This window comes from Amphibalanus amphitrite, unplaced genomic scaffold (assembly GCF_019059575.1).
Source record: "Amphibalanus amphitrite isolate SeventyFive unplaced genomic scaffold, NRLGWU_Aamphi_draft 002218F_arrow, whole genome shotgun sequence".
Lineage (NCBI taxonomy): Eukaryota > Metazoa > Arthropoda > Thecostraca > Balanomorpha > Balanidae > Amphibalanus > Amphibalanus amphitrite.
Window position 1 is genome coordinate 1,948 of NW_024883708.1, and position 27,292 is coordinate 29,239.

Here is a 27,292-nt window from a genome sequence, read left to right on the forward strand (position 1 = left end):
TAGTTTAAAATTAGTTATTCAGTATTGATATGGACAATGATACGTGTTCGATGGTGAACATTAAATGGAAAATTAAAATCTTAATTATTAATCAAATCGCACCTATACATTTTACATTTCCATTATATTTCGTACTTAAGGGTCAAACGATAGCTTGATTTCTGCCTGTAAGCCGTGTGGATAATAGGAATCCACATATTCCCATTTGAGACTAGGAAATACCAGAAATTGACTCGGACAGCGAGGCCGTAAGACTATGCGTGTCGCTCCCCTGTGAGTGATATGCCTGCCAACGCGACTCTCGCACTTACTTTAGGTATTGGGAACAGGGCATGGGTTGCAGTTGCCTACTGATAACTTTTATTGGAAGGGAAACATTGCTGATTGAAATATTTGCCTTATTTTGTTGGGATACCGTATTTGAAGTCAGTCGTGCTAGTTGTGGGTTTTGATTGAATGACGGGCAGGTGAGATAATTGCCCTTATTATCAGTTTGTTCCTTGAAGGCGTACATGGCTCTAGCGAATGCCCAAGCGCGGTTTAAGGAAGGGATGAGAAGGGGATGAAAGAGGAGGGAAAATATGCAATAGAAAAATGGATTTCCTAAATGATGATCAATAGGGATCGACCCCACTAAATGTTAGGCCTCGATTGAGTTAGCCCTGGGTGGTGATAAGGTCACGCGAGCCGTCGCTTGGAATGTGTATCGGCGAGTTGGTCGCCGCGAGATGATGGTGTTTCGTCTCGGATTGACAGCCTCGGAGGCTGGGCAGATTTTAGGCCGCCGGGTTGGCCCGGAACCCCTGAGCTATGGCTGGAGCGAGATGCGGTCATTAGTATCACGGACGGACCTTAGTTACCCAGCCCGGTTTCAAAACGTTAGGTAGGTCCGCTATCGGTCCCTCAAGTGAGCGGCGCAGGACGTCATTTGAAGAGCGACGTAGATAGTTTCGGAGGTGGTTAGGACCCCAGGCGTTCTAGCGAGGGATCGTATGCCGCCGGATGAGTAATGCCCCGCGAAGAAACGTGTAATGCCGCAGGACGGGGGTAAACATTAGATACCGAGTATTCGAGTCGGGTGATCGCAGTCAGACGGTGCTGGCCACCCGCAGTCAGTCGAGTAGCTCCGGCCATGCTCTGGTCCTTTCGAATAGGTCTGTGACGACAGTTTAACTACCAGCCACGGATAGATAGGGCTCTGGGCACCTATGTGCTGGTAGTCGATGATGGATGCCGAGTGCAGGATGTCCCCGAGAGGACCTGCGTGCGTGGAAGACGAGTGTCGTCTTGATAGATAGCCGACGTAGGCTAACCCGTTTAGATCGCCGGTTTGGCCCGGAAACCCTGAACTATGGCTGGTGCGAGATGCGGTCATTAGTATCACGGACGGACCTTAGTAACCCAACCCGGTTTCAAAATTTAATGAGTCCCCCGTGGAAAGCCGGACTAAGGAGTCTCCTGCGAGCCCTGGTCTCGGGGCTGCGGGCCGGAGACGTTTTCCCTTTCTTTGTGTAGGCATTGGGCATGGTCAACTCAACTCGAGTGCCGAAGCATGAGGTGGTTCGTAATATTCTATTCGTGTGTTACGAGTATAACGAAGCGTTCGGCTGATTTACGGAGCATAGTAAAGGAACAAACCCTAGGAAATTTAAACGAACCATTTTTAAACCCATTGCATGTTCTGATACGTCGAAAGAAAGTTCCTGTCATGAATCTGTTTTTTTTTTAGGGGGAGAGATAATTACGTGTATTGTTTCATCAATCCGAACCTGGGTACCACTAGGGGATTGTAGGTGAACGGGGGAGGGACAGGTTTGCCACCTGAAATATTTTTACGATGCATGGAAGAATGAATGAGTGGCCGTGTGAATGAAGAATTAATGGTGAAAGCGTGAATGAGTTATATCCAGTGGGAGGAGGCACCCTCAACTCAGGGGATGACTTAAGAACAATAGACGCACAAGTGTGAGATTTAGCTGGAACATTGATTGATAGACATTTTTTAGAATTCGTTTAGAGTAAAACAGGAGGAGCGCAGTCAGAGTGAAACATCAGGCAACCTTTTAATATCCCACCGTGAATACCCACCAACCCTGTGACCCATGCCGCTGTACTGTGGGTAGCAGTCTATGTGCCCGCCAGTGAATGACCAGCCTCGCACACACACTGATCAGTAGCCCAACACCCCGCTACAAGGTCACGAGGCCTTACATGACCTTAGGTGACTTTTGAGGGAAAAAAACGCGAAAATTTACTTGAGAGTCTCGAATATTTACTATAGGTCCTGAAATTTTTTATCTCCCTACGAAAGATTCCCTGAATCGTGCAGGCATTCCGAGGACCGTGGAGGTTAACCTAAATGACATCAATTATCATACGGCAGCGACCTGACCTAACCTGAAAATTCAGCCTGTGTCACAAATCTGGCTTCAATCTTAGGAGCCTTGATCTAAGGTAAGCTATGCCAGTTTTCAGCACCGGCGTATCACCAACGCTTCCCGAGCAATCGCTAACAAACCGACAGGGAACGGATGGCCCCGCGGCTGCAGGAAGAGTTAAATCAAACTGAGTCAAAAGTCATAATGTCGGACAGATGGTTTGTTGATTTAGGTAATTGAGCGTTGTGTTCGGATTCTGAATAAAATGCGAGTAATGCGCTGATGTCGACCAGAATTGAAATGCTCGTGAAGACAATCCTTTGTCGTTCTTGCATTGTATAAAAAACAAAGTTTTATGTTATCTTTATACAAAGTTTTTTTTGGTCAATTTGGAAAGACAACGTGTAATACGTCAGTCGTCACATCACTGAGTCAGGTCTGTCCGATGGTACCTTCCTTCCCTGATTGTTTCAATTTGGTCAGGAAGAATGATCGCTAGCTTTTCACGCCAGTCGGATGCCACTCTGACTGAAGCATGTGGTGGCTAGTGGGAACGATGTGGTGAGCGCATATGGCCGTTGCGTTTGTTCTCTATGCGTTGCTCGATAGCGGACCCGGCCTGCATTATTCAGTCAACTCTCTCGTCTAATTCGTGTATCAGACCACTCGGACGACATTTGCAAGCGTTGGAAACAAACAGTGACCGAACACGCATTTCTCCAGAGGGCCGGCGAATTTATCGACGGGTCAATGTCAACCATCGACTGCCCTCTGACGACCCTTGAGGCAAACTACATTCGAAGTTGGCCCCGTCACAGATCACCCATTGCGACTCTGTGGGGTCTATTGGACTTCACGTAACGTCCCATGAGGCCGATTTGTTCCAGTGTTCGCCATTGGGCCAGCCCAATGGGCCATGGGCTGGGCTGGACATACGGGCTGGGCTGGGCCCTTAAATACGAAGGATCGATGGGCTGTGGATGGGCTGGGCCAAGAACTGTGAAGTGGAGTCAGGGGTTCGTGACTGAGACAAAAACCATAACTACAATGATAGCTTAATGCTTATTTACTGTGCAAGACTCAAAAACGAGTTAAAGAGAGCCTCCCACTTTCAAAAAAGTTAATGAATTGACATGAAAGTAATGTCGCTCGAATCAGACTAGAGCGAAAACTCTAGAAAACTTTACCAAATTTCTTCGAAAAATATTCACCGATTTTCAAGATATCATACTTTTACTTTTGTTTACTTTTTGGGATCTCCGCTGTTCCTAGCGAATTTAATTGAAAGTGTGGCACACTCTCTCTCTCTCTCTCTCTCTCTCTCTCTCTCTCTCTCTCTCTCTCTCTCTCTCTCTCTCTCTCTCTCTCTCTCTCTCTCTCTCTCTCTCTCTCTCTCTCTCTCTCTCTCTCTCTTAAAAATTGTCTGTCAAAGCCATCTATTGAGATTGCCTATCAATAAAACCTCACATTATTTTAGTGGTGACCTGTACTTTCTCCAGAAAGACCACTAGGAATTGAATAAAGTGATATCCTGAGTTAAAATTTAATCGATTGACGATTACACTAGGAAGCTAAATGATTTTATTTTGCCGCGCCAATGTTATATAACTTACGTTGTTGCCCAGCATCGTGTAGTACCTACAATGTTTATACGCTAACGTTTGTCACTCGCATGGACCGGTTCGCCACGTTGCGGCGTATTCCTGTAGGTAGGCGCTCTTTGTCGAAATACCTTAACGATCAATAGAATAAAAGAAGGTCACTCTGCGTTCATGATTATGTGATAAAGCAGCAAGTCTGAATGGGGCCATCAGTGTGATATCTTATAAGACAATATGTCGATGACGCCCCCTCTATCACGTCCCTTCCCCCTCTCGGGTGCCCTGACGGCAGCCGGGGTGTGAGCACTGAGCAGGCACTCGGATGGCCCACCGGCCCGCCCACCAGCGTAGCATGCTGATGGAATCCGCGCCGGAGACGGCGAAAGCAGTCACTCATTGTCATTCGCCGGAGCGCGGGATGTTAGCCGCGGCTTATGGCCGTGCCTCCGCGCCGGGGAACTGTGATATAGAGACAGTCCACCAACGGGGAACTGGGCCCATTTGCACCTACTGACTGTATTCAACAGATGTGTGGCGCCGACCGGGCTTCGAAAATTGTATTTGTGCTTTTCCTGACCTGAATAATAGGCGAATATGTCATTTTGGCGAAGGTGAGGATGAAGGCTAGAGACAGTGAAAATGAACTGGAAAGAAAAAAATTCACAGAAAATATCTGGAACCAAGGGTAAAATATTTTCTCATAACTAGGCTAGCGATTAAGTGATATTGTTGGGTAACAATATTACGGAAAATATTCCACAGCTCTTTCAAAGCTCTTTCGCTAAGGAATAATCAGCTCTTACCAAAGGTCGAACAGTGTAGCCTAGTAATGATGCGTAAAAGCCGTGAAAACTCACGTTTTTGTGAAAAAAAATTAATAACTTTGGATCAACAGTTATTGGCTATTGCATTATAATGGTTTTACCGGTATCGTATAGCTCGCATCGAAGCAAGTCAAAGGAGCACTTATTTGACCTACAAAAGTCAACCTGAAAAGTAAGCTTGAGGTAAAGGTCATGCTGGACGGAAAGATCATGATGCATATCAGTCGATTCGTGTCGTAGACGTAGGGGAGAGTGGGGAAAGATGCCCAGGGTTTTACTATGTCATATATTATTCGAAAATGACGATGGGAAAGCAAAAACTTGGAGTTTCAACGGAAGCCGACATCATTTTTCTCCAAAAATATCACACTTTCGTGCCTGAAATATTATAACTTTTTTTTGCTATTAAGCATTTTCCTGAAGAAGTGAAAGGGGGCATCTTACCCCACAGGGTGGGAAAGACCCCCCTGACGTTGGGAAAGATGCCCCCTGCACTATAAGTGACATAAATGGGCACGTGAATCGCCTGAACGAATCAGTAGTCCCTTCGAGCCTGCAGTAGACACCAAACGTCATCATAAGGGCCCTCAAAAGTAGTCGTAAGGGGCTTCAGAGGTCATCGTTAGGGCCATCATAGTCCAGCGCGGCCAAACAAGCCTCCGTGGTGGCGTTCGGAGACCACTGTGGGGCTCTTATAGGTCTTCATGATGCTTGAGGGCCCTCGAGCCCATCGTGAGGACCTCCGATGCCAGCGCGGCCTGTGGGGCCAACGTGGGAGCCCTCAAAGGATGTCGTGAGGGGCCCTGGAGCCAATAATGGGGCCTACAGAGGCCGTCGTAAGGGCTCTCAGAGTCAGATGCCGCCCAAAAAGTCGCTGTGTGGGCCGAGAGACCGGCATGGGGAGCACCCGACCGTACTGGACTCTCAATAGTCCCAGATCGGCTTTTGTCTACATCACAAGTATGTAATAAATGATTTAACGGGCTGTTTGAAGGACAGCCTACGGATTTAGGGGGGCGTCTTTCCCCATCAGGACAGGGGGCATCTTACCCCAAGGTACCGAAGTAATAGCTTGATTTGGGGCTCGAATAGAGGGAGCGGAGGATGGCCAGCACGAGGAGGGAGGGAGGGGCAGAGGGGTGGGAGGAGACCCGAGTCGTGGCGCGGTTGACGACCCGGGTCCAGGGGGAGGGGACCGGGCTTCGGCCGAGGCGAGATAAGACACGCACAGTACACAGGCCGCAAAACAGGTCGGGCAGTCCAAGGCGCGCGCTCAGAGGCGGCGGACAGTGCGGAAGGGTGGAAACGAAGCGACAGGCTGTGGAAAACGATTGTGCGGTCGCAGAGGTGACGGACAAAGCGAGAGAGTGGGAATCGAGCGTCGAGCTAAGCGCTGTAAAACGAGCGAGCAGGAAAAGTAGACAAGGCCGGGAGACAGGTTTGTGGAGCGACAGAGTACCTGGTGCTCAGCAGAGGGGGACCAAGGGAGACGGACATGGCCGGTAAGTCAGGCTAGCGTGCTAGCGATACTAGTCATATAAGGAGCCTGCTGCCTGCATGGCTGACTCGCCGAAGAGTCAAGCGAATGGATTATGCTGATGTTGTGAACGAATCAATGCCAGTGGGATAGACCGTTGTGCAGAGACGCACATGGCAGATGTGTGTGTCCAGAGTCAATGATAGTGAATAACTGATACAATACCACCCGCTCCATCTGGGTATGAATACCGGCTCGTCGTCCATGTCACAAAAACACAGAGCGGAGAACCAACATGTCTGAACCATGTTGACCCAGTTAAATCCGCTGTTCGTCAGGTACGACAGAACCGTACCGACGCTGCTTATACACATGGCTGAATCGTGTGGGCTCATTAATGCGCCTGGTATGCCTGACCCATACCGGTGCAGAGCAGCAACAAACAACATGCATGAACCATGTAGACCCAGTTAAATTCACTGTTCGTCAGGTACACGGGTTCATTTGGCGACCGGTTTGCCTGACCCATATCGCAGTAAAACTCGCTGTACGTCAGATATGCCTGAACCATATCGACGTAGCGCCAAGCCACACACGCCTGAACTATGTGGGCTCAGTTATGCGCCGGGTACGCTTGCACCGTATCGGTGCGGCAATGCAACATGCCTGATTCATGTTGACACAGTAAAACTCGCTGTTCGTCAGATATGCCTGAACCATATCGACGCAGTTTCAAGCCACACATGCCTGAACCATGTGGGCTCATTTATGCGCCGGGTACGACTGCACCGTATCGGTGCGGCAATTCAACATGCATGAATCATGTTGACACAGTAAAACTCGCTGTTCGTCAGATATGCCTCAACACAGCGCCAAGCCACACATGCCTGAACCATGTGGGCTCATTTATGCGCCGGGTACGCCTGCACCGTATCGGTGCGGCAATGCAACATGCGTGAATGTTTAAAACTCGCTGTTCATCAGATATGCCTGAACCATATCGACGCAGCGCCAATTCACACATGCCTGAACCATGTGGGCTCATTTATGCGTCGGGTACGACTGCACCGTATCGGTGCGGCAATGCAACATGCATGAATCATGTTGACACAGTAAAACTCGCTGTTCGTCAGATATGCCTGAACCATATCGACGCAGCGCCAAGCCACACATGCCTGAACCATGTGGGCTCATTTATGCGCAGGGTACGCCTGCACCGTATCGGTGCGGCAATTCAACATGCATGAATCATATTGACACTGAAAAACTCGTTTTTCGCCAGATATGCCTGAACCATATCGATGCAGCGCCAAGTCACACATGCCTGAACCATGTGGGCTCATTTATGCGCCGGGTACGCCTGCACCGTATCGGTGCGGCAATTCAACATGCATGAATCATGTTGACACAGTAAAACTCGCTGTTCGTCAGGTATGCCTGAACCATATCGACGCAGCGCCAAGCCACACATGCCTGAACCATGTGGGCTCATTTATGCGCCGGGTACGCCTGCACCGTATCGGTGCGGCAATGCAACATGCCTGATTCATGTTGACAGAGTAAAAGTCGCTGTTCGTCAGATATGCCTGAACCATATCGACGCAGCGCCAAGTCACAAACGCCTGAACCATGTGGGCTCATCTATGCGCCCGGTACGCCTGAACCGTACCGATGCGGCGATTCAACATGCATGAATCATGTTGTCAGTTAAATTCGCTGTTCGTCAGGTATGTCTAAACCATATCGACGCGGCGCCCCGCCTGACTAAGATGGAGCCAATGACGCTATTCGTTGGGTGCCGGGTGACGTCATCAGAACAAATGCACACATCAAAGCATTGTCGCTGTGATGGCCGCCGGGGAGTGCCAGCTGTACTTCCGCGGACGGGGCTCCCCCCACCCATTCCGCTGCGCGCGCCCACCGGTCGGGCGGCCAACACTCGGCCGTCAGCAGTAATAGAGCCGTTACGTCACGTCGTGACACCGCCGCCGGGCGTCGCGGCGTGTAAAACTACCGCCAGTTCACGAGGGGGAGGGGAAGGCGCGGGAGGGACGCAGGGGTCACCTCTGTGGGGCCGAGTGGTTGACCTTTTGTCCGATAACACTGGTAAGGGACCCACGACTCAAGCAGTCGGTCGGGAGCTATTTGCACAGGATAACCCCTCACGCAGTCAGGGAGGACAATGGACGCAGCGCCCATTTAAGCGCCCGGAATGCCTGACCCATATCGGCGCGAGGAAGCGATTGATCATGCATGAACCATGTTGACCCAGTTCAATCACTGTTCGTCGGATATGACTGAACCGTACTGACACGGCTTACAAGCCACACGCGCCCGAATCACGTGAGCTCATTTGTGCGCCCAGTCCGCCTGACCCATATCGGCGTGAGAAAGTGATCTATCAAACACGCATGACCCAGTTTGACCCAGTTAAATTTGCTGCTCGTCAGGTATGCCTGAACCGTACCCCGTTTTGCCTGAACCTTATCGGCGTGAAGAATCGATTGGCCAAATATGCATGAATCATGTTCACCCAGTTAGAATTCGCTATTCGTCAGGTATGCCTGAACCGTACCGACGCGGCTACCAGACACACGCGCTTGAATTACGTGGGATCATTCATGCAACCGGTATGCCGAAACATATCGGCGTGAGGCCACATCGACGCGGCTCCCAGCCACACATGCCTGAATTATGTGGGCTCATCTATGTGCACGGTATTCTGACACGTATCGGCGCGGCAATACAACATGCATGAATCATGTTGACACAGCTAAATTCGTTGTTTGTCAAGTATGCCTGAACTATATCTACGCGGCTCCCAGCCACACACGCCCGAATCATGTGGGCTTCCCCACACCGGTTCTCTGATCCGTATCGGTACGGAAATTCAGCATGCATGATCATGTTGACACAGCTAAATTCGTTGCCCGTCAGGCATGCCTGAACCATATCTACGTGGCTCCCAGCCACACACGCTTGAATCATGTGGGCTCACATACGCCGGTTCTTTGACCCGTATCGATGAGGCGATTCAACATGCATGAATCATGTTGACAGTTAAATCCGTCGTGCGTCAGGTACGTCTAAACCATATCGACACAGCTCCCAAACAAACATGCCTGAATCATGCGGGCCCATTTATGCGCCCGGTATTCTAACACGCATCGGTGCGGCGATTCAACATGCATGACTCATGTTGACACAGTTTAATCCGTTGTGCGTCAGGTATGCATGAACCATATCGACGCCGCCCCCAGCCACATGACATGCCTGAATCATGTGGGCTCATTTAGGCGCTCGGTACGCCTGACCAGTAGCGGTGCGGCAATTCAACATGCATGAATCATGTTGACAGTTAACTGCGTTGTTCGTCGTGATGTCTGAATCATATCTACGCGGCCCTCAGCCAAAAATGCCTGCATCATGTGGGCGGCTGGATTCCGCGCCCGGTTCTCTGACCCGTATCGGTGAGGCGATTCAACATGCATGAACCATGTTGACAGTTAAATTAGCTGTTCGTAAAGTATGCATGAACCATATCGACGCGGCTCCAAGCCACACATGCCTGAACCATCTGGGCTCATCTACGCGTCCGGTATTCTGACACGCGTATTGGTGCGGCAATTCAACATGCCTGAATCATGTTGACACAGTAAAACTCGCTGTTCGCCAGGTATGTCTGAACCATATCGACGTATCGACGCAGCACCAAGCCACACATGCGTGCACCATGTGGGCTCATTTATGCGCCAGTTACGCCTGAACCGTATCGGGGAGACAATTCAATATGCCTGAACCATGTTGATCCATTAAAAACTCGCTGTTCGTCAGGTATGCGTGAACCATATCGACGCAGCACCAAGCCACACATGCGTGAACCCATGTGGGCTCATTTATGCGCCCGGTACGCCTGAACCCACCTGAACCGTTTCGGTGAGACACTTCAACATGCCTGAACCATGTTGACCCATTACAAAACTCGCTGTTCGTCAGGTATGCGTGAACCATATCGAAGCAGAACCAAGCCACAAATGCGTGAACCATGTGGGCTCATTTAACTATGCGCCAGTTACGCCTGAACCGTATCGGAGAGGCAATTCAACATGCCTGAACCATGTTGCTCATTACAATCTCGCTGTTCGTCAGGTATGCGTGAACCATATCGACGCAGCACCAAGCCACGCATGCGTGAACCATGTGGGCTCATTTATACGCCCGGTACGCCTGAACCGTATCGGTGAGGCACATCCACATGCCTGAACCATGTTGACCCATTAAAAATTTATGGAACAATGGCAATTATAAGCGGTAGTGAATAAGGAGATGGGCAAACCATTAACCAATGCTGTGTGCATAGAACTGCGGCCGCTCAGCGCGGCCATCGCCGAACAGGCGCACATAGACGCTTGGCTCCGCGTCGACTTTAGACGCTTGGCTCCGCGCCGACTTGGACTTTGCCGTCGCTGGGGAATAACACACCCTAAGGACACCTGGCGCCCCTGTTTTGCACCAGGCACCAGGCCACCAGCAGCATGACGTCCACTGGTCCATGCATATCGACAGCAGCACGGCCTCGGATGGTGTCAATAAAAAGGACGCAATGGCGGTGCCAGTCAAACACGTCAATTTCAACTATCGCCGTCTTACGCTCGTCAAACGCGAAAGTGGATGTGAGGGTGGTCTGTGGCCACGGTGGTGCTATTGGTTCTGGACGGCCGTTGCGGTAATAAAGCTACAGCCCCAGAAAACCGACAAACAAGAGAGGGACCGTGGGACGGGCCCGTCCGTCCCGTAGTCGGACGTCGGACGGGGAGGAAAGTGAGGGAGAGAGAGAGGAGAGAGAGAGAGGGAGGGAGAGGAAAGAGAGAGAGAGAGTGGGGAGAGAGGGGGGGGGGTTCGGCGACATGGGGAAGGGAAGTGTTCGTCAGTGTGTGCGGACGCTAGGACGGGGGACCTGGCGTCACTCATAACACTAATCGCCGCGTCGGCGGGCCGATGGGAAGTGCAAACAGCAGCCGTTGGCGATTTTGGCGTCTTGTTATCGATCAGGATATGAACGATAACGCGATTTGGGTGCAGACGGCCATTAACAGCCAATACTGGACAACAGATCTGGGGAGCGTACGGTATGAGACACCCTAATCAGTAATAGGGCCCACCTATTAGCTTGATTTGGGGCTCGAATAGAGGGAGCGGAGGATGGCCAGCACGAGGAGGGAGGGAGGGGCAGAGGGGTGGGAGGAGACCCGAGTCGTGGCGCGGTTGACGACCCGGGTCCAGGGGGAGGGGACCGGGCTTCGGCCGAGGCGAGATAAGACACGCACAGTACACAGGCCGCAAAACAGGTCGGGCAGTCCAAGGCGCGCGCTCAGAGGCGGCGGACAGTGCGGAAGGGTGGAAACGAAGCGACAGGCTGTGGAAAACGATTCCCTCCCACCCTCCCCAATAGCAACTTTCAATCCAAAAATACCGTCCTATAGACACATTCGTCGTCGGCCTAAGTCTTGTTATCGATCAGGATATGAACGATAACGCGATTTGGGTGCAGACGGCCATTAACAGCACCCTGAAACAAACTGTTTGGGACACAGTGCACGCATGCTAGTGTATCACGACTTTAGCAAGGGACGCAAAAATTATTTACCTTCTTTGATATCTACAATGTTTTGACACCAAAATATTTTTTGAAAGCAGCAAATAAAAAACATGCAATCATCAGCCAGCCGTTGCCCAACTGAGCTTCGCAAATTTTTGTGCATCTAACAAGTCAGGCTTCCGCTTTACGCTAAGACAATTAATTTCCAGGTTCGATTCTTTGTTTCGCCGCTAGAGGGGGTGGGACGTCTTTCCCACCCTGGGCAGCTTACCCCACTCTCCCCTAAACATATTTGAGGTATTTTCATCGCTCTTGCATATCTATCACTGACTATATCAACGATGTAAAATTCCGAGAAACCTAGATGTTTTCAGTTTTGCACACTGTTTCATCTTGATCAATTGCTGAATGTTTCAAATTTCAAAGCAATCGTCCTATCACAATCAGTTAAACTGTGGTGAGCATGTTAATGTTCAAGCCATTTGGCGCAGCCTGGTTACCTGACCTGGAGTGACCTGAATCTGAACTTTTCGCAAAGTGTGCCAACTGCGGAGAGCTGAGCTGAGGTGGGGCACAAAACACCCACTCCCCCACCCGAGCACACCATATCGTCCATATGAATGGCGCTGGGCGGGAGTAGGAGAGAGGCAAGAGGAGCCACTGAGCCTTGGCCAATATGAGTCATATCTCTCGTCAGCGCTGCTGTACACAGGGGAAGGTCCGCCCCTGCCGGACCTGCCCACCACCCACCGCACCCACCGGCGACGGGAGCACACACCGATCTCCGCCCACCGCAGTGCAGTGGCGCGACCGCCGCCGTGTGCTCACACAGATAGTTGCCGGTGGACAAACGAGCGCCTGACGCACGCCACTAATTAGTGTCGACAGTCACACGGCCGCCGGCGGATCTGCCGTCCCCCCCCCCCCCCCCCCGGCTGGCTGTCCGCCGTCCCCCCGGGCGGGCGGGACCATCCCGGGACAGCCGCCGGCGCTGGACGGGACGGAGAGAGACGTCCGGCCGGCGACCCGACTGGCTGAGCCCGATCGAGTGACGCAGAAGAAATGCAGAGATGTCACACAGAACTGAAAAAGAACGGGGTGGCTGCTAACGAGGGATGACGTTCTGCGCAGCGGCCATGTTGTATGTACACCTGGCAAACTAAAACAGCTTCATTATGATTATATTTAGGCATCGGTCGGTTCAACTTCTTAAAGTATGTAGTATAAAGTTAAAGCTATCCGTTGAGATGGGTAAAACCGCACATTACTTTAGCGGTGGGCTGTACAGTGTAGTCGACTACAGAATGATGCTCCACTCCTCAGAAGCTATCAGTTGACCGGAGCGCTAAGTTGTGCCGTTTATCACGCAATTAAGCGTGTCGATTGTGCACATTGGAAGTTGGAACAAAGCTATGATTTGTGAACTCAGCCCGTGTGATGCGGCACAACCTACCACTCCAGGCAAATAATTGCCTGTGAAAAGTGGAACATCATTCTGTAGTCGACTATACAGATGAGGTAACCGCAGGTTGTTTGAAAATTAGAAAAACACTATTCGTTAGAATTGTGTTTTTCTATTGAAAAGCAGCCGGAGCAGTTTGAGGTTGGGATATAAATGTGGTGGGAACATAGGTTTGTTCTAGGGAACCTATCTAGGTTTGCGAAAAATCGGTTTGGGGCTAAGTGTTATTAAGATAGTTGGATGGTTTTGAACTCAGATGGCCTCAATAGCTATCCTTACCTTTGGACCTTTGCCTTTAGACTTATCCACCATTTATCGGACACTTCTGGCAGTTTTCATAAAGCGTACGTGCATTTAATTTATGTCAACAAAACTTCGTAAAAGATTGCCTGTTGATGCAGCCTAGATGTGCATTGCGCATCAGCGCTAAGAATAAAGGTGCAATAAAAGCAAATTATTTCGATAAGATGCTGTCTTTCCTAATACATAAAGTGCAACCATGGTGCAACATATGCATTGAACAATTTTTATTGCGAAACATTAAAAGAATCTAGTGAGCGACATCAGGATCTAGACAACCAGAATCTACCAGGTAGCTACCCCAATCTAGACTTGATCTAGACCAGCGACATTAGAGTTAAAGGTTGCACACAAAGACAATCACAGCTAGATAGACGGAGCGTTAAGTTGCATCAGCAATACCATTTTGTTTAACAATTAACAACAATCAGCAATAACAATTTTGCAAGCACCTTCTGGTCTTGCAATCACTGCTGAAAAGCGCGTGTTCGGAATGCAATAATAGAATGCACACCCTTACAAACAACTCGCGATACCGCCAAAAGCAATAAAGTCAGTGGAGAAATGGGTTGAGGCCGATTAAAGATTTCTCGCTCGAAGGCTGGGAGTCGGGACCTTGACTACATAAACAGTTCCTTTTCTTGCCTCGTCTGAAATGTATTGTTAGTAACATACATGATTTTTTACGGTAACGATTTTCCTTTCAGCCATTATTGACTCGGGGTTCCGTTTGCTGACAGTTGAGTGTTATTTCGGTGTCGGTCTCGGTGGGACGGTATGCAGTCGGTGTTCTGGCCACAGTCATCTCCATGACTGTGACGGATGCGATAGATGGGTGGACGGACGGGGAAGGAGTCTGCTGCATACCGAACCACTAGCTGGAGAGAGAATGGAAAGACGTGCGGCCGAGCACACCACCCACTGCGACCGGACCGTCACCAGGGAGCGCGCATTTGACGGGTTCTCAAATGTAGCTATACTTTCCCGATTTCCAGAGACAGGCCCAGAGATGATGAAACGCAGGCTGATTCCATCCAATTACACATGACGTGTCTACTAGATAATAAACAAGTTTAGAGGCGGGTGTCTCGGGTTTCATGTAGCCTGTATCATCGAAAAATGGCATGCCTATGTATGTACTTGCACATGTGTTACCAACTGCCCTCAGTGAAGCGCATTGAGCACACGATATTTCACGGCACGCCGCACGCGCCACCCTGACTCCTTCCATCAACCGTCGCGGCACCCTCGCGTCGACTGAGACGAATAATTTCCAGAACCGCGCCTTCAGATGCCGATCGGGCGCCGCGGTTTAGTCCCCTTACTTTATTGATGAGGCCCTACAAGTCTTCAATCGTCTGCAGGCAGCTGCAACAGCACCGAAGAGCCGACGCAAACATTGCTATTGACTGCGTGTTTACACTTTGGTGACAGTACTTGTGTGTGACTCCAGTACTTGAGTGCACCTATCTTAAAAAGGCAACATATGCACTCGGGTGACAACCGACAAATATGTATTGAAGCGTTACGTCTGTGCACACTTATTATGCACAGCATCGACGAATAACGTGCATCGAGGAATCATTTGTGATATTTCGAAACATCATCACAACGTGGGACGAACGTCGTGTTCAATGTCAGAGTTATGCAAAATTTTGTAAAGTTTTTAAGGCCTTATCCTCATAGCTTTCAAAGGTTTAGGTAAAAAATGTTTATTTATTATTTATTTCAAGCACAGTTATCAGAGCGCAAATGTAAAAATGCCAACCTTGCATATGGTTGATTCGCAATGGTCCAGCATGTTATGCCCAGCGACAAAAAGTGCTGAACATCGCCGATAGGTATTCTGAATGACGCTTGTGTAGGCTGATGCCGAAATTGTTATGACAATTGACCATCATATACCTATTTGATGCAAAAAGATGTAAAATATACAATCATACCATTAGTAGATCCGTTGTTGGTTTGGTTATGCAAAGCGTTGAGTGAGGCGTTAAAACTGAATGTTGTCACATGCGTAAATATAGCGCAGCATTGTAGCAAATACCCTCATGCATAGGCGGCGGAACGGGGAGGGCACCGGGGCACCGTGCCCCCCCTTTGATTTTGGCATTTCAACATTAGCCCTATGGGCGTTGCATGGAAAGAATGGGACCAAAAGTCGTCAGTGCTCCCCCCCCCCCCTTAATTGAAGGTGTTCCGCCGCTACTGCCCTCATGGCGTCTGTTTTACACCGAAGGCTTGCCTTTTTGAGCTGTTTTCATTGTCATGCGACTTATTGACTTCTGTGCGAGCCGATAAGCGTTATTAAGGTAATTTATTTGCAATGCAGGTACTTACATATACGAGTAATGTAATTATATTCCAAGCGTCTGATGCTGTTCCGTCTCACGGATCTGTCATGCGGTACAGTCTACCCATTCAGGCGTCAGACATTACGCCGACTCGCTCACGAGTCACGGTGCAGCGAGAATGAAAGCGGGAGACTAGTTCAAGCTGGAATTCTTTGTGTGAAGATCTTGGCGCACGTCATTTTGCCGTGCAGTTGTTTAGATTTAGAGGACGCTAGACACGTGACATGGCTACCTTATGGCAGATTCACGGCAGACCCCGCTTTCCTGAATAGCCTGACGGACTGAAAACGATGGCTATGAGAGATAAAAAGACGAGGCAGCGTTTTGGGTGATGTGGAGTTCGTTTTTCTTTGAAGAGCTCACCTGATCATGATAGGACGATGAATACTTCAGACAGTAGCTGAATGTTTTTTCAGATCTTTTTTGTCTTTAAACCAGAAACAGAGCTGATAAGACGATTTTGTCTACACATGATATATTTAGATGCAATGCAGTGTTTTGTCAAGACCATATTAATCTATCTTATCAGGTGCACTCAACAAAGCGTTTGAGGGAGACTTATGATGCAATTTAAAAGGCGGCACAATTATAAACTTACTTTCACCATGTTAAATGTCATCCTTCGTAATATTATTATTTGTGATCTACCAAATGCCTACAAACAACACACATGCCTAATAAAATAGCAGGATGGATAGCAAATCAAACGTTCGGACATTCCAGTTAACGTTGAATTGGTAGTTACCGTATTGTTATAAACGTCTTAAAAGTAAAATTTATTCCATTTTCGCCCTCTTTCATTCAAGATTCAGAATACTTTTTTATATCTTTGAACTGTGACATGACTCGTTACAGAAATCGTGTATGTTGACGATTATTTCCAATAACTGATTTTGATTCATTTGGGCTGTTATTCGTCCGATCACCTATCAATGTCCAGAGGCTCGGTAGGCGCCCTTTCACGGGCATTTGGTGACGTGTCTGGGGGTCACAGGATGCTGGAGGTGGCCTAATTGGTACCGATGCCCACTGCGGACACACACACAGACACACAGACACACACCTACACAGGCAGCCCGGTGCGGAGCTCCCGTCTGATTGGCTCTCTGGCGGCCCACGCCGGTCTCCTATTGGTCCGCTGGCCGGGAGCGGTGCATTCGGCCCGATTTGAGGCTAGGCCCTCCGGAGCGGGCTGGTACTCGGAGCTCGGACCCCAGCGGTGGTGCACGTCCCCCCAGCACCTCTCGGCTGCACAGGTATGTACGGACGTCGGACGTGACGTGGGACGACTCAGGAGGAGTACGTGACGTGAATGAGCAGCGGCTGAACCAGGCTGTTAACGTCCTGGTTGGTGTTTTCTGAGCCAACATCAACGTGGCAACGCTGAAAGTGAGATGCAATAGCCTACTGGACATTTGTTGACCTCCCATGTGACGCTAAAAGGTTTGGGAAAGGATCGTTTTAGGCAGCGCAAGATGTGCAGGCATCGTGCATGCTTTGGTGGCACATAAGGGCCATCTAGATGAGCTTTTTTGTCAAAAGAGGAGGTACCGCATGTGATTAGATGATAGAGAAGATCAAATTTTAACTATAAAATGCATATACATAGTCTTTGCCATGTTGACCAAATTTGGCTTTACCTTAAAAAGAAGCCTTTAATCAATGAAAGTGTTGCTAGATTTGTTTTTCGTGTGTTTGCCGTTTAGGCGAAACAGGTCAAGACTATTATCCATATCTAATTATGATGCAAAGAAATTGAGGCAAGCCTTTACGCTTATTCAAAGTTGAAATCCAGTTACACTTATGACCCATCGATGCTTTTATGCATTGTGATTTATTTCTGTGACGAAAGATAGACAATAGCCGTTTTCACGACGGGCTGTCCGGCGAATGCACCTGATTTGACCAAATCTGCACCTAATTTCTTTTACAGCAAATATCTTCATTTTTAATTAGCTGGGATTTCTCAGGTAAATGGTCGTGCTCCACTCCACGAGAAAAAGCTAACGGTAGACCCACTATCCAATTCACAACTCTCAGGCCAAGCTGTAATCTCTGGACAGCTTAACTACCCGTGGCAGGGCTTTGTAGAGCTGCACACTGCACAGGAAGGAGGATTTGGGATTGCTATCAAGTGCATCGTACTGCATAAATACTGTCAAAACAAGCAAACGCAGTCGATATTGCTCAGACACCGATCTCTGGCGTAAAAAAGTTAGCTCAATCTGGTGACATCCGTTAACCTCGGATAACCTTGGATTATTTTGACGAATGGCCAATCAAACATGCCTATGCATTCATTAACCCCGATTTTGACGCTGGCTTCATTATTTTGTTTTACGCGGCTTTGACCTCAATTATTCTTACCTGACTTCTAGGAGCCTATTAACAAACACTGATTATCTTCTTTGGAATGCAGCACCTTACGTTAAGAAGAGGCAGAATCACTTTGAAAAAATCCACCCATTTTTGCCGACCGTTACGCGACATTTGGCGCAATAATTCGGTTAAATGATCGATTGATTTAAGATTTGCCAAGATAGGTGCAAATGGTAGATGAAAGATTCCGCTAAATCTAATCAAATTTACTACAGGCATAAACTGAATCTTTTCTTTAATCCATGCGTGGCATACAGCGCAAATGCTCAAACCAATCAAGTTCGACAGATTGCGGTGATTCTGCGTAATCACGCAGAATTGTATTTCCAGTTGACTACAGAATTATGTTCCACTCCTCAGAAGCTATTAATTGACTGGAACGCAAAAATTTGCCGTTTATCACGCAATAAAGCGCGTCTATGGTGAGCTTTGGGTCACAATATTTATTTGTGAACTTAGTCCGTGTGATGCGGCACAGCCTACCACTCCAGGAAACCCATTGCCTGTGATAAGTGGAATGTGACAAGTGTACATGCCTACAATTACTTATTAAAAACGAACAAAACAAAACACAACGGGTGGAGACTTCCACTGGCGTCCAACTGGCGTCTAACAGAGCAGACGTCCAAGTTGGCGTCTAAGACTTAGACGCGTCTAGCTAGACGCGAAATGGAAGTCTCCACCAAGTACAATAAAACTTACGATTAACCTTGCATTTCGGCTATGTTTAGTTTTGTATTCATTTTTCCACTCTCATGGCTATTTTTTCAGCTGCTTACTTTTCGTTAGATCCAGCTTTAGTTTTGTTGCAAGGGGCATCGCAACTTGAAGTTTGCTACGGTTGTCGAAGGTAAACGTCTCGGAAGGCTCTGTGATCGCGTGGGCCAATACGTGGACGCTCCTGATCGTCTTACCCAGGTTGTCCTTGGTCGAAAGGACAAATGCTTATCCTTTTCCAATCTAACCGATCGAATGTCCCGTCGACATGTGACATCTGACTATAATATAGTTTGATGCTCTACCCTAAGTTCTCTCGTTCGACCCAAATTATTATGTGGTAGTTCTGTCCTTAAAAAAAATAACGCATGAGTGCCTTCCTTTAGTTTCCATCATCGAGGCTTCTTTTTATACATTTAAATGTCGTAGTAGACGGTGAAGGTCGGCCACCTTTTGATCCAACTCGGTGCTCTCTGCAACAGTCAATGCCGCAGGTAACGCTCTGTAGTCTTGGGAGGCAGGGACTGCAATGCTGGGAAACAGCGAACGTCAATGTTACCTGGGCCCTGTCTCACAGCACGTTACTGGTGTTTACTAGCACTATTGGCGCTTTCGGTTTCCAGGGAAATATCAGCAAACCCTGATAAAGTTTGTTTACCACAAATAAAGTTTGTTTGTGCTTCCATTGAAACCGAAAGCGCTAACAGCGCTTGTAGCCGGTAGCACCTGACGTGAAACTGGGCCCTAGTTACTATATCTGCTGGAGGAGATGCACTTATCAAAGAAAGCCAGAAACTTGGTAACTACGAGGATGATTGCCACAAACAAGACAAAAAGTAAAGCACACGGCTCAAATGATCGTTGAGGTTCTTGGTAATTGGTATTTAAAATGATTTTATGCAAATTGCGTGCATTATTATCCTCAGCTCAACCATGCACTTACTCTCAACTCATAAATTTTAGCCATAACATGTATTTCATGGTAAAATGTATTACAAATTTAATAAGTTATGTAAAAGAGCAGAATTCACAATGAGAGAGTCCTGGTCCAGCGGAACTCATTAGACATGTAACACTGTCTCGATCTCCTTTGGGGCACCGACGAGTAAGGTCGAACGTTGACACTTCCTGAGGGAATGCTAGAATATCTCATTGCCGATCACATTGCGGAGAGATCGGTGAACTAGCCACCAACTTTACATATTCTAAAACCCGGCGGAGGCAGGAAAGGCTGGCTGAAATTCGCCAATTTCGCCTACAGAATGGTCTCTCTCGTATTAACTTCAGCACGGTAGGATACCGGTCAGGAGCGGCCTCGCAGCTCTTTGCCCCCACCCCCACCCTCATCCCGACTCGCCCCCTGTTGCGTCTTTTCCCTGACCATTCTGTGGCAGTGGTAGGAAGCACCGCCCTTGGCGCTTGGCGGATCCAGGCCGGATGACGAGCAAAGACGTGACCTTTGACCTTTGTCATTGTAAGTGTCGGTCGCCGCCCGGTGTCGTCACCCGTTCAGCAGAGTTGACGGCCTTTAGCGACGGCGACATGCAGTATGCGTAGGGCGCTTGTGTGCGTGCGGTGCATTGAGGTGGGATTGACCAAGGAGGGGCTCATTCATGACCCCCTAACGCAGAGGCTTGGTCGGTGCTGTGAATGCAATGAAACGATATTTCGACATGACATAAATCTGAGTTCTATTTGAATTTATTCGACATCCGACAAGAAGCGACGCTGGCTTTCCAAGAGCCTATGACATGGAACTATTGCCTAACGCTTTAACCCGCGAGTTGCTGGGGGGGGGGGGGGCGTTAAACGCCCCCACTTTTTTCGCCGGGCCATAGCATAAAAACGGCGCGCCGCAGGCGCGCCAACTTTTGGGTACCTGTAGGGAATTGTTTGAAGTTTATTGTGACAAAGTTTCAAAAAAAAAAATCGGTCCAAAAAAAATTGAGATATCTAGGTTTTAGTGACGTCATGATTTTTGAGTTTTCGACCAAAAACGGCATATGTTCAAAAAATCATATAAAATCACAGAACAGACATACAGACATGCAGTAAACGCCATTAGACTGCCAATACCATGAACAATCAAATGGCTATCTTCGATTATTGATTATCGTTCCGCATTTTCCAAAATCTTGAACTGAATCTTGGCAATTTCTCGTGACTTCTTCACGACCATGATACATGCATTTCTTAAATTGAACTTTTTGAGCCAAAAACATACACATATGATAAAATGAATGTCACCATCGTGTTCTACGCCCCAAATTACCCATAAAACATGTGTCACGGGCTGCGAATATCAGTTTTGATTTTCGGGGATATGTGCCTACCCGGTTGACCTGACCTTGACCCTGACCTATGCTTGACTGACCCCTACATGGAGCTGACACTCTTGTAGGCCTTATATGATGGATTGTGCACCGTTTTGACAGAGTTTATGACGAGAGGCGCCCATTGCGAAGTCCTGATGTCCATGCTACTGAAAGCCCGATTTCAGGTGTTTGACCTGACCTTGACCCGACCTGTGACCTCAAAATTCAACTTTAAAGTTTTCATCTGAAGCGTCTCGTCACGTTCTTTCGTTTGCCGCCTCGTGCGTTTCGCTGCGCCTATTGGTTCTCGAGTTATCGGCTGGGGGCGTTTAACGCCCCCCCCCCCCCCAGCAAACGGTGGGTGGCGAAATACCCCAGCAACTGCCGGGTTAAGATCTTCAATTTCTTTACTATGGCTAGCAGAGTGTGCCCTTGCTTACATTTGGACAGCATGCAGAACCCCCTAACAGATGGTGGTATAGCTGGAAATACGCATATAGGTACCTACATAGCTCGTACGGAAAATGCAGTTTGTGCTAAAAGGGTAATTTCCATAAAACGCATATACTGGCTGGATATTTGGAGCCCAATGCCGACTTCCGGCGCCAGTTACACCAGTGCATTATTTGACGATCAGCGTTGACGTAATGGAGATCCATTGCGCCAGATGCCACTGTTCTGTGCAAGCATGACCTCATTGGTCTGTGGGCCAGAGTGAGCCTTTAATTTAGATTTAAATGTGGAGTAAATGCGAGCTAACATTAGTATAACTTTGCCCAGAGTAAAAAAAAACATCTTTTTCGATCTCCAAGAAGAAGAATGTTTATTGGTTAGGTGCTGAAAAACTTTAGCTGTAAAAAACAGCGTGCGACTAAATTTTTATTTTCGAAAGAAACCCCACCGCTGGTCGACACTCTGCAATACATAAGGGAATGAACGAATTCACATTCGCGGCTTTCCTAGCTATATGGTCAAAGCAATCATGAGAGCACCCGATAAGAGCAATCAATCCATCTTGTTTCCGATTGCTTGCCTTTGATGCAGAGATACTCGGAACGCTCATTTGTGTGCCTGTCCCTCATTGGTTGATGACAAAGAGAATAAAGGTGGAGGGACAATCGTCTCTAATTATCAAGCGGATGATAAAAGTCGTTGAGACAGAATATCAAGTCTATTGAAAAAGGAGCAGTCGAAAAGTTGAAGAAAAAGATGAAAGGTGAAGTTGAAATCACCTCTACCTGATGGCATCTATAACTGGTCACTATGTCACACTGCCTGCACTTATCGGGAAAGTCCTAGTTAATTGATGACTGACGGCGGTGCGATTTTCGATCCTCACGTCGACTATTTGGGCTGTTGATTATTGAGTAAAATCATTTGTCCTGTATCCAGTATTATTCTTGTGGTGCGTCCTTTGTACTGTCGGTTGGTAGTGCAGAGGCCATTTTTACCACCAGAAAATGGCCAACTGCCGGTATTTTTGTTTCCAGAAGTCACCCTCAGTGTCAACTAATCAAGCGAAAAAAAACGCCAATGTCAAAACATATAAATTAAGCTAGCTGATATTAATATTACCCATTTAACATCAGTGGACCTTTTTCGCCAGGATGGCGAACTTCGGAGACGTCTTTAGGCAAAATTCCGGTAGCCGGCGATTTATCTGTTGGTAAAATGGCCTCAGGTCTCCAAACGTCCGCTGACCGCGCTCCCGCCACGTTTGCCCGCAGGCGGTATGTCGGCTGGCAGTCTCTGTGGCCGGGATGTGGGCTGGCGGACGGCGCTGGCCGTCCTGCTGCTGCTGGTCCTGCTGCTGGTCGGGCCCAGCGCCGCCTACCCGTCCCGCTACTCGAGCAGCCAGCGGGCGCAGCTGGACGCCGCCAAACGGGCCAACTCACGAGGTGAGTCACATTGACAAACGGGCCAACTCACGAGGTGAGTCACATTGACAAACGGGCCAACTCACGAGGTGAGTCACATTGACAAACGGGTCAACTCACGAGGTCAGTGACAACATCAAACGGGTCAACTCACGAGGTGAGTGACAACATCAAACGGGCCAACTCACGAGGTCAGTGACCATGCAGTCCTTCATTTCATCAATTTTTGTCAACAATTCTCAATTGTGGGCATCAAAACTTAGCTTGCAGTTGTGCTTGATATATATTAAAACAAGCGCACATCATGGGTGAATAGTTATTCCAATGAAAAGTCGGCAACAGCATTATCCTGGTCTGAATCAGGCCAGAATAACAAAGGAGCAAAAACAGCTGAATGAAACCGCTGTGCGTGGATACTATTTCTGCAAAAACATTTCAGAAATGAACTAAGCCCGCATCCCTTCAACATGGTGTTAGTTCGATCGCGACCAATGTCGATGGTCTCTTTCTACAATGATCGTGATAGAGTAAGTAATAACTAATATCATATATTCTTAAACGTGTCCACAATTTGCAGGTGCAATCCGGGTACAACCGAAGGCAGATCGTTTCTACCTTGGGCCGCGCTTCGGAAAACGGTCTGAAGTTCCTGCAGACTATGGAGGTAAGAGACAAGCTGGCGCATAAAACTAAAAAAGGCTAGCTATGGTTTCTCGTCAGTAAAACATTGCCGTCTAATACCCTTGCAATCGCTGCAGACATGGGAGCGAGGCGGTGACGGCGACGGACAGTGACGTGGATCCACCCCGCCCCCCCCCCCCCCGCCCCGCCCCCGCTCGTGGCCTCCGGCGCCGCCTATTGAGTCGTGTCACTCGCCGGAACCCGGCTGTAGTGCAAACTGATCGCGTCGCTCCCAGCGTGACCACCGGAGGTCTCTGTTTACCTCAGATTTTATTGCACCAAACGGCGTCACCTCTATCAGAAATTTGGTCAAATTGAGTCACTCAAAAGTCAAAAACATCGCACAGAAGTGAAACGTTACATTAGACGTTAATGGATGGAAATATTAGCTGAATGAAAATGTTTTGTACATTCCTAAAAAAATACTGCTTGTAACAAATAGAAAACGCTAAGTGACCGGTTCCATCGAGATGAGCGAAATGGGAAGGCTTTTTATGGGAGAGACGTTACATAAATTAAAAGCAAATAACTATTCCTCTGTTTCCATATTTCGTCGGATTCAAATGCCGTCCTGCGCAAGCCGCAAAACACGCTTATCGGTGCCGAGTCGCTTACTTTTGCGACCCCTCGCTGGCCTATCCAGTACCCTGGGAACTCACTGACCTATGTAACACCACACTGACCTCTGTGACCCCGTGTTGACCTCGGTGACCCGTACTGACCTCTCCCGGCGCATCATTGCCGTCAGAAGTGGCCGAGTCGGGCCCGGTGGATCTGACTGAGGCCGAGCTGACTGATACAGACCAGTTCAACTTCCGCTGCTCTCTGGTAGAAGCAGACCGAGTCTACAGATGTCGTCTGTAAGTTAAAAGTGAAAACCTCATTAAAACAGTATAGGATGTAGGTAAATTGCCTATGTAAATCTACAAAAGATATTTAGAATCTAGATTATAGCGAGTGAGCTGTAATGCATTACAGTTCGTAACGGCTATTGTTTGTTTTTAGCGCACGCCGACCATAGAAGGGATTTTGCGTACATAACGTAACGGCCTCTTTTTGTAAGTTGTTTATTTATTTACCTTAAAATCATCAACATCGGAAACCTTAATCTGTGTTCTTCACAGGCAGGTTGTGTGACGTGCGTGTCCGATAATAACTCTAATAACTCAATCCTTTTCAGAGGTTTGGAGTCTCCGCGACTGCCAGCCGAGTGACGCTGAAATCAGTCCGTCTTCGCCGGAGACAAAGCAGCCTTACCAGGGCAACAATCAGCCTCTGACAGCCATTGAGGGGTCAGCGCCGCAGCCAGGGGTCAGAGGCCGCGGTAAGAGGTCAGAGGCCGCGGTCAGAGGTCAAACAGAGGTCAGAGGTCACGGCAGCCATCTCGGTACACTACGAAAAATACCGACAGAGGTGTCACAGTGCGGCGTGCCCTTGTCAAAAACCGCGGTGTCGGACCTCCGCTCGGCCGGCGACAAGATACACACAACCCCGAGGCTGGCGTGCGACCAGAATACCTCCAAACGCTGGTCTCCTGCCTGCCCGCGGGTCACTCGTTACTGTGAGTGGAGATGTCGGCGAAATGCGCTCCCTTCGTAACGATTCTGGACGCTTTCTGGGCGGCGCAGACACGTTCCTCTCGACTCTGTAGTTACGATGATGTTACAGCTGTGGCTAAATAATATACGTTTGATGATGAACATTGGAGTTGTTTTCATTAGTGAACGCAATGTCTCGGTCTTCAGTGTGCAGGTATCTTCAATTAATATTGAGCTATCTGGCCATGCATTTTGCATTTATCTTTTCTCGAGGATAATCTCAAAGCGGTTCATCGATTTGAACTAAATTTCTGATAAAAATATCCGCCACATTTAACACACGGTCAAACAGATTTAGGTAGATTGCAGTGGCAGTGAATGGTGACGACAAGTTGGTGAAATCTCGTGTAAAGCTGTATATATACCTATACCTACCTACCTATACCTATACCTATACCTACCGTCCTATAGGACGGTAGGTATATAAGTTATAGCTCACCGATCGATTGGCCAACTGACTATGATTCATCGCTCGACAACAGAGCTCATGACCAGCAGAGATACCAGGTAGTTTATTTATAAACTAGGAAATGATGGTGTCACTTGTCCAACTCAGAAGTTATAATGAGACATCGGAGAAGTGTTGGGGCTAGGAAATCGAGTGTACTTCCGAGGCGTAATGATCATCATGGGAGTCGGAAGGTATGATGAAACGGTGAGCAATGAGCATGCTCTATCTATATTTATATTTTTGAGAATCATAGCCAGTTATCAACACGTTGAGGGCATTGCCAATTGGTTAGCTGACGTGATAATGTTTGCTCGGAATGGCGTCCTCCTAACTTTTGGACTTACCTGTAATTCACAAACTTGCTTAGACAGACGGTAATACTAGTACAAGCATTCAAAACCACCGAAAGATGCTAAAGATAGGTATTCTCATCCATTTATATCCATCGAAAAGACTAGCTCATCCCCATTCTTCAATGCTCATCCCTGTCCCAACGAGCAATCCCAACAAACAAGCAGAAAAAATAACAATCCAAACCAATCATCGGGCAAGCAGATAAAAAGCAAGCGATTTATCAATCACAGTCCACAGTCCATCTTTGTTTCAACGAGCAATGATGTTCAAGCCAAACATCTGACTTCACGATCTCTTTTCTTTCCAAAAAGCACCTGTTTTACATTCACTGATGGACTGACAGAAATGTACGACCCGGGCTACTGTCGAATTGTCAGGATGTCACGATATCAATCTGCTTCTCTAGTGACGGGTTGGGATTCAATAAGGGCGCCGAATTTCCCGATTGATAGTGGAGCTCCACAGCTGTTTTCAGACCATTTCTTTCTCGTACCTCTCAAATAAGTTGCGATGGATGGCTGCTTTGAAAACAGACAGTAACTCCCAAGCGTCCAACTTTCTAATCTGGGAAGTTAGCACACAAGGTACAAAATACGGCAATTGAAGTGAACTGTTGAAAATAATTCGGAACGATTGTGAATACTTATGTCCAGAAGTAGGCAAGGAAACGATTGAGCAAAACTATAGACAGAAATAAAGATAACATGAATCCCAAATTCAGATCTATGACAGTAATAATGAAATGTAAATTCGATGGGTGCAGAATAGCTCGTCTACCTAATTATGACGAATTACTGCCTATTTTCTGTTTAATCAAATTAATTGCTTACGTAGGTAAAATATCGCCATTGTTAGTAATGACATCATTGCAAATATGTCACGCCACGACAGCAAGGGTTGAGACTTCTATTTCGTGTCTTTAGAC

The 27,292-nt window shown here is 48.0% G+C and overlaps 1 protein-coding gene across 3 annotated transcripts; it reads left to right on the forward strand.

The window, feature by feature from the left end:
- The first annotated feature begins 6,052 nt into the window (after positions 1 to 6,052).
- On the forward strand, positions 6,053 to 25,666 carry LOC122376636 (RYamide neuropeptides-like). 3 transcript variants are annotated; one of them, XM_043356524.1, is made up of 5 exons: positions 6,053 to 6,305; positions 23,134 to 23,304; positions 23,861 to 23,947; positions 24,716 to 24,824; positions 25,145 to 25,666. In XM_043356524.1, the coding sequence occupies exons 1-5, from the start codon at positions 6,299 to 6,301 to the stop codon at positions 25,176 to 25,178; spliced, it is 408 nt and encodes a 135-aa protein (XP_043212459.1). In that variant the 5' UTR covers positions 6,053 to 6,298; the 3' UTR covers positions 25,179 to 25,666. The 3 variants fall into 3 exon arrangements, with proteins under 3 accessions (XP_043212459.1, XP_043212458.1, XP_043212460.1); XM_043356523.1 differs by having other exon boundaries at positions 6,080 to 6,305; positions 24,713 to 24,824; XM_043356525.1 differs by lacking the exon at positions 6,053 to 6,305 and adding an exon at positions 17,145 to 17,251.
- Positions 25,667 to 27,292: the final 1,626 nt, after the last annotated feature.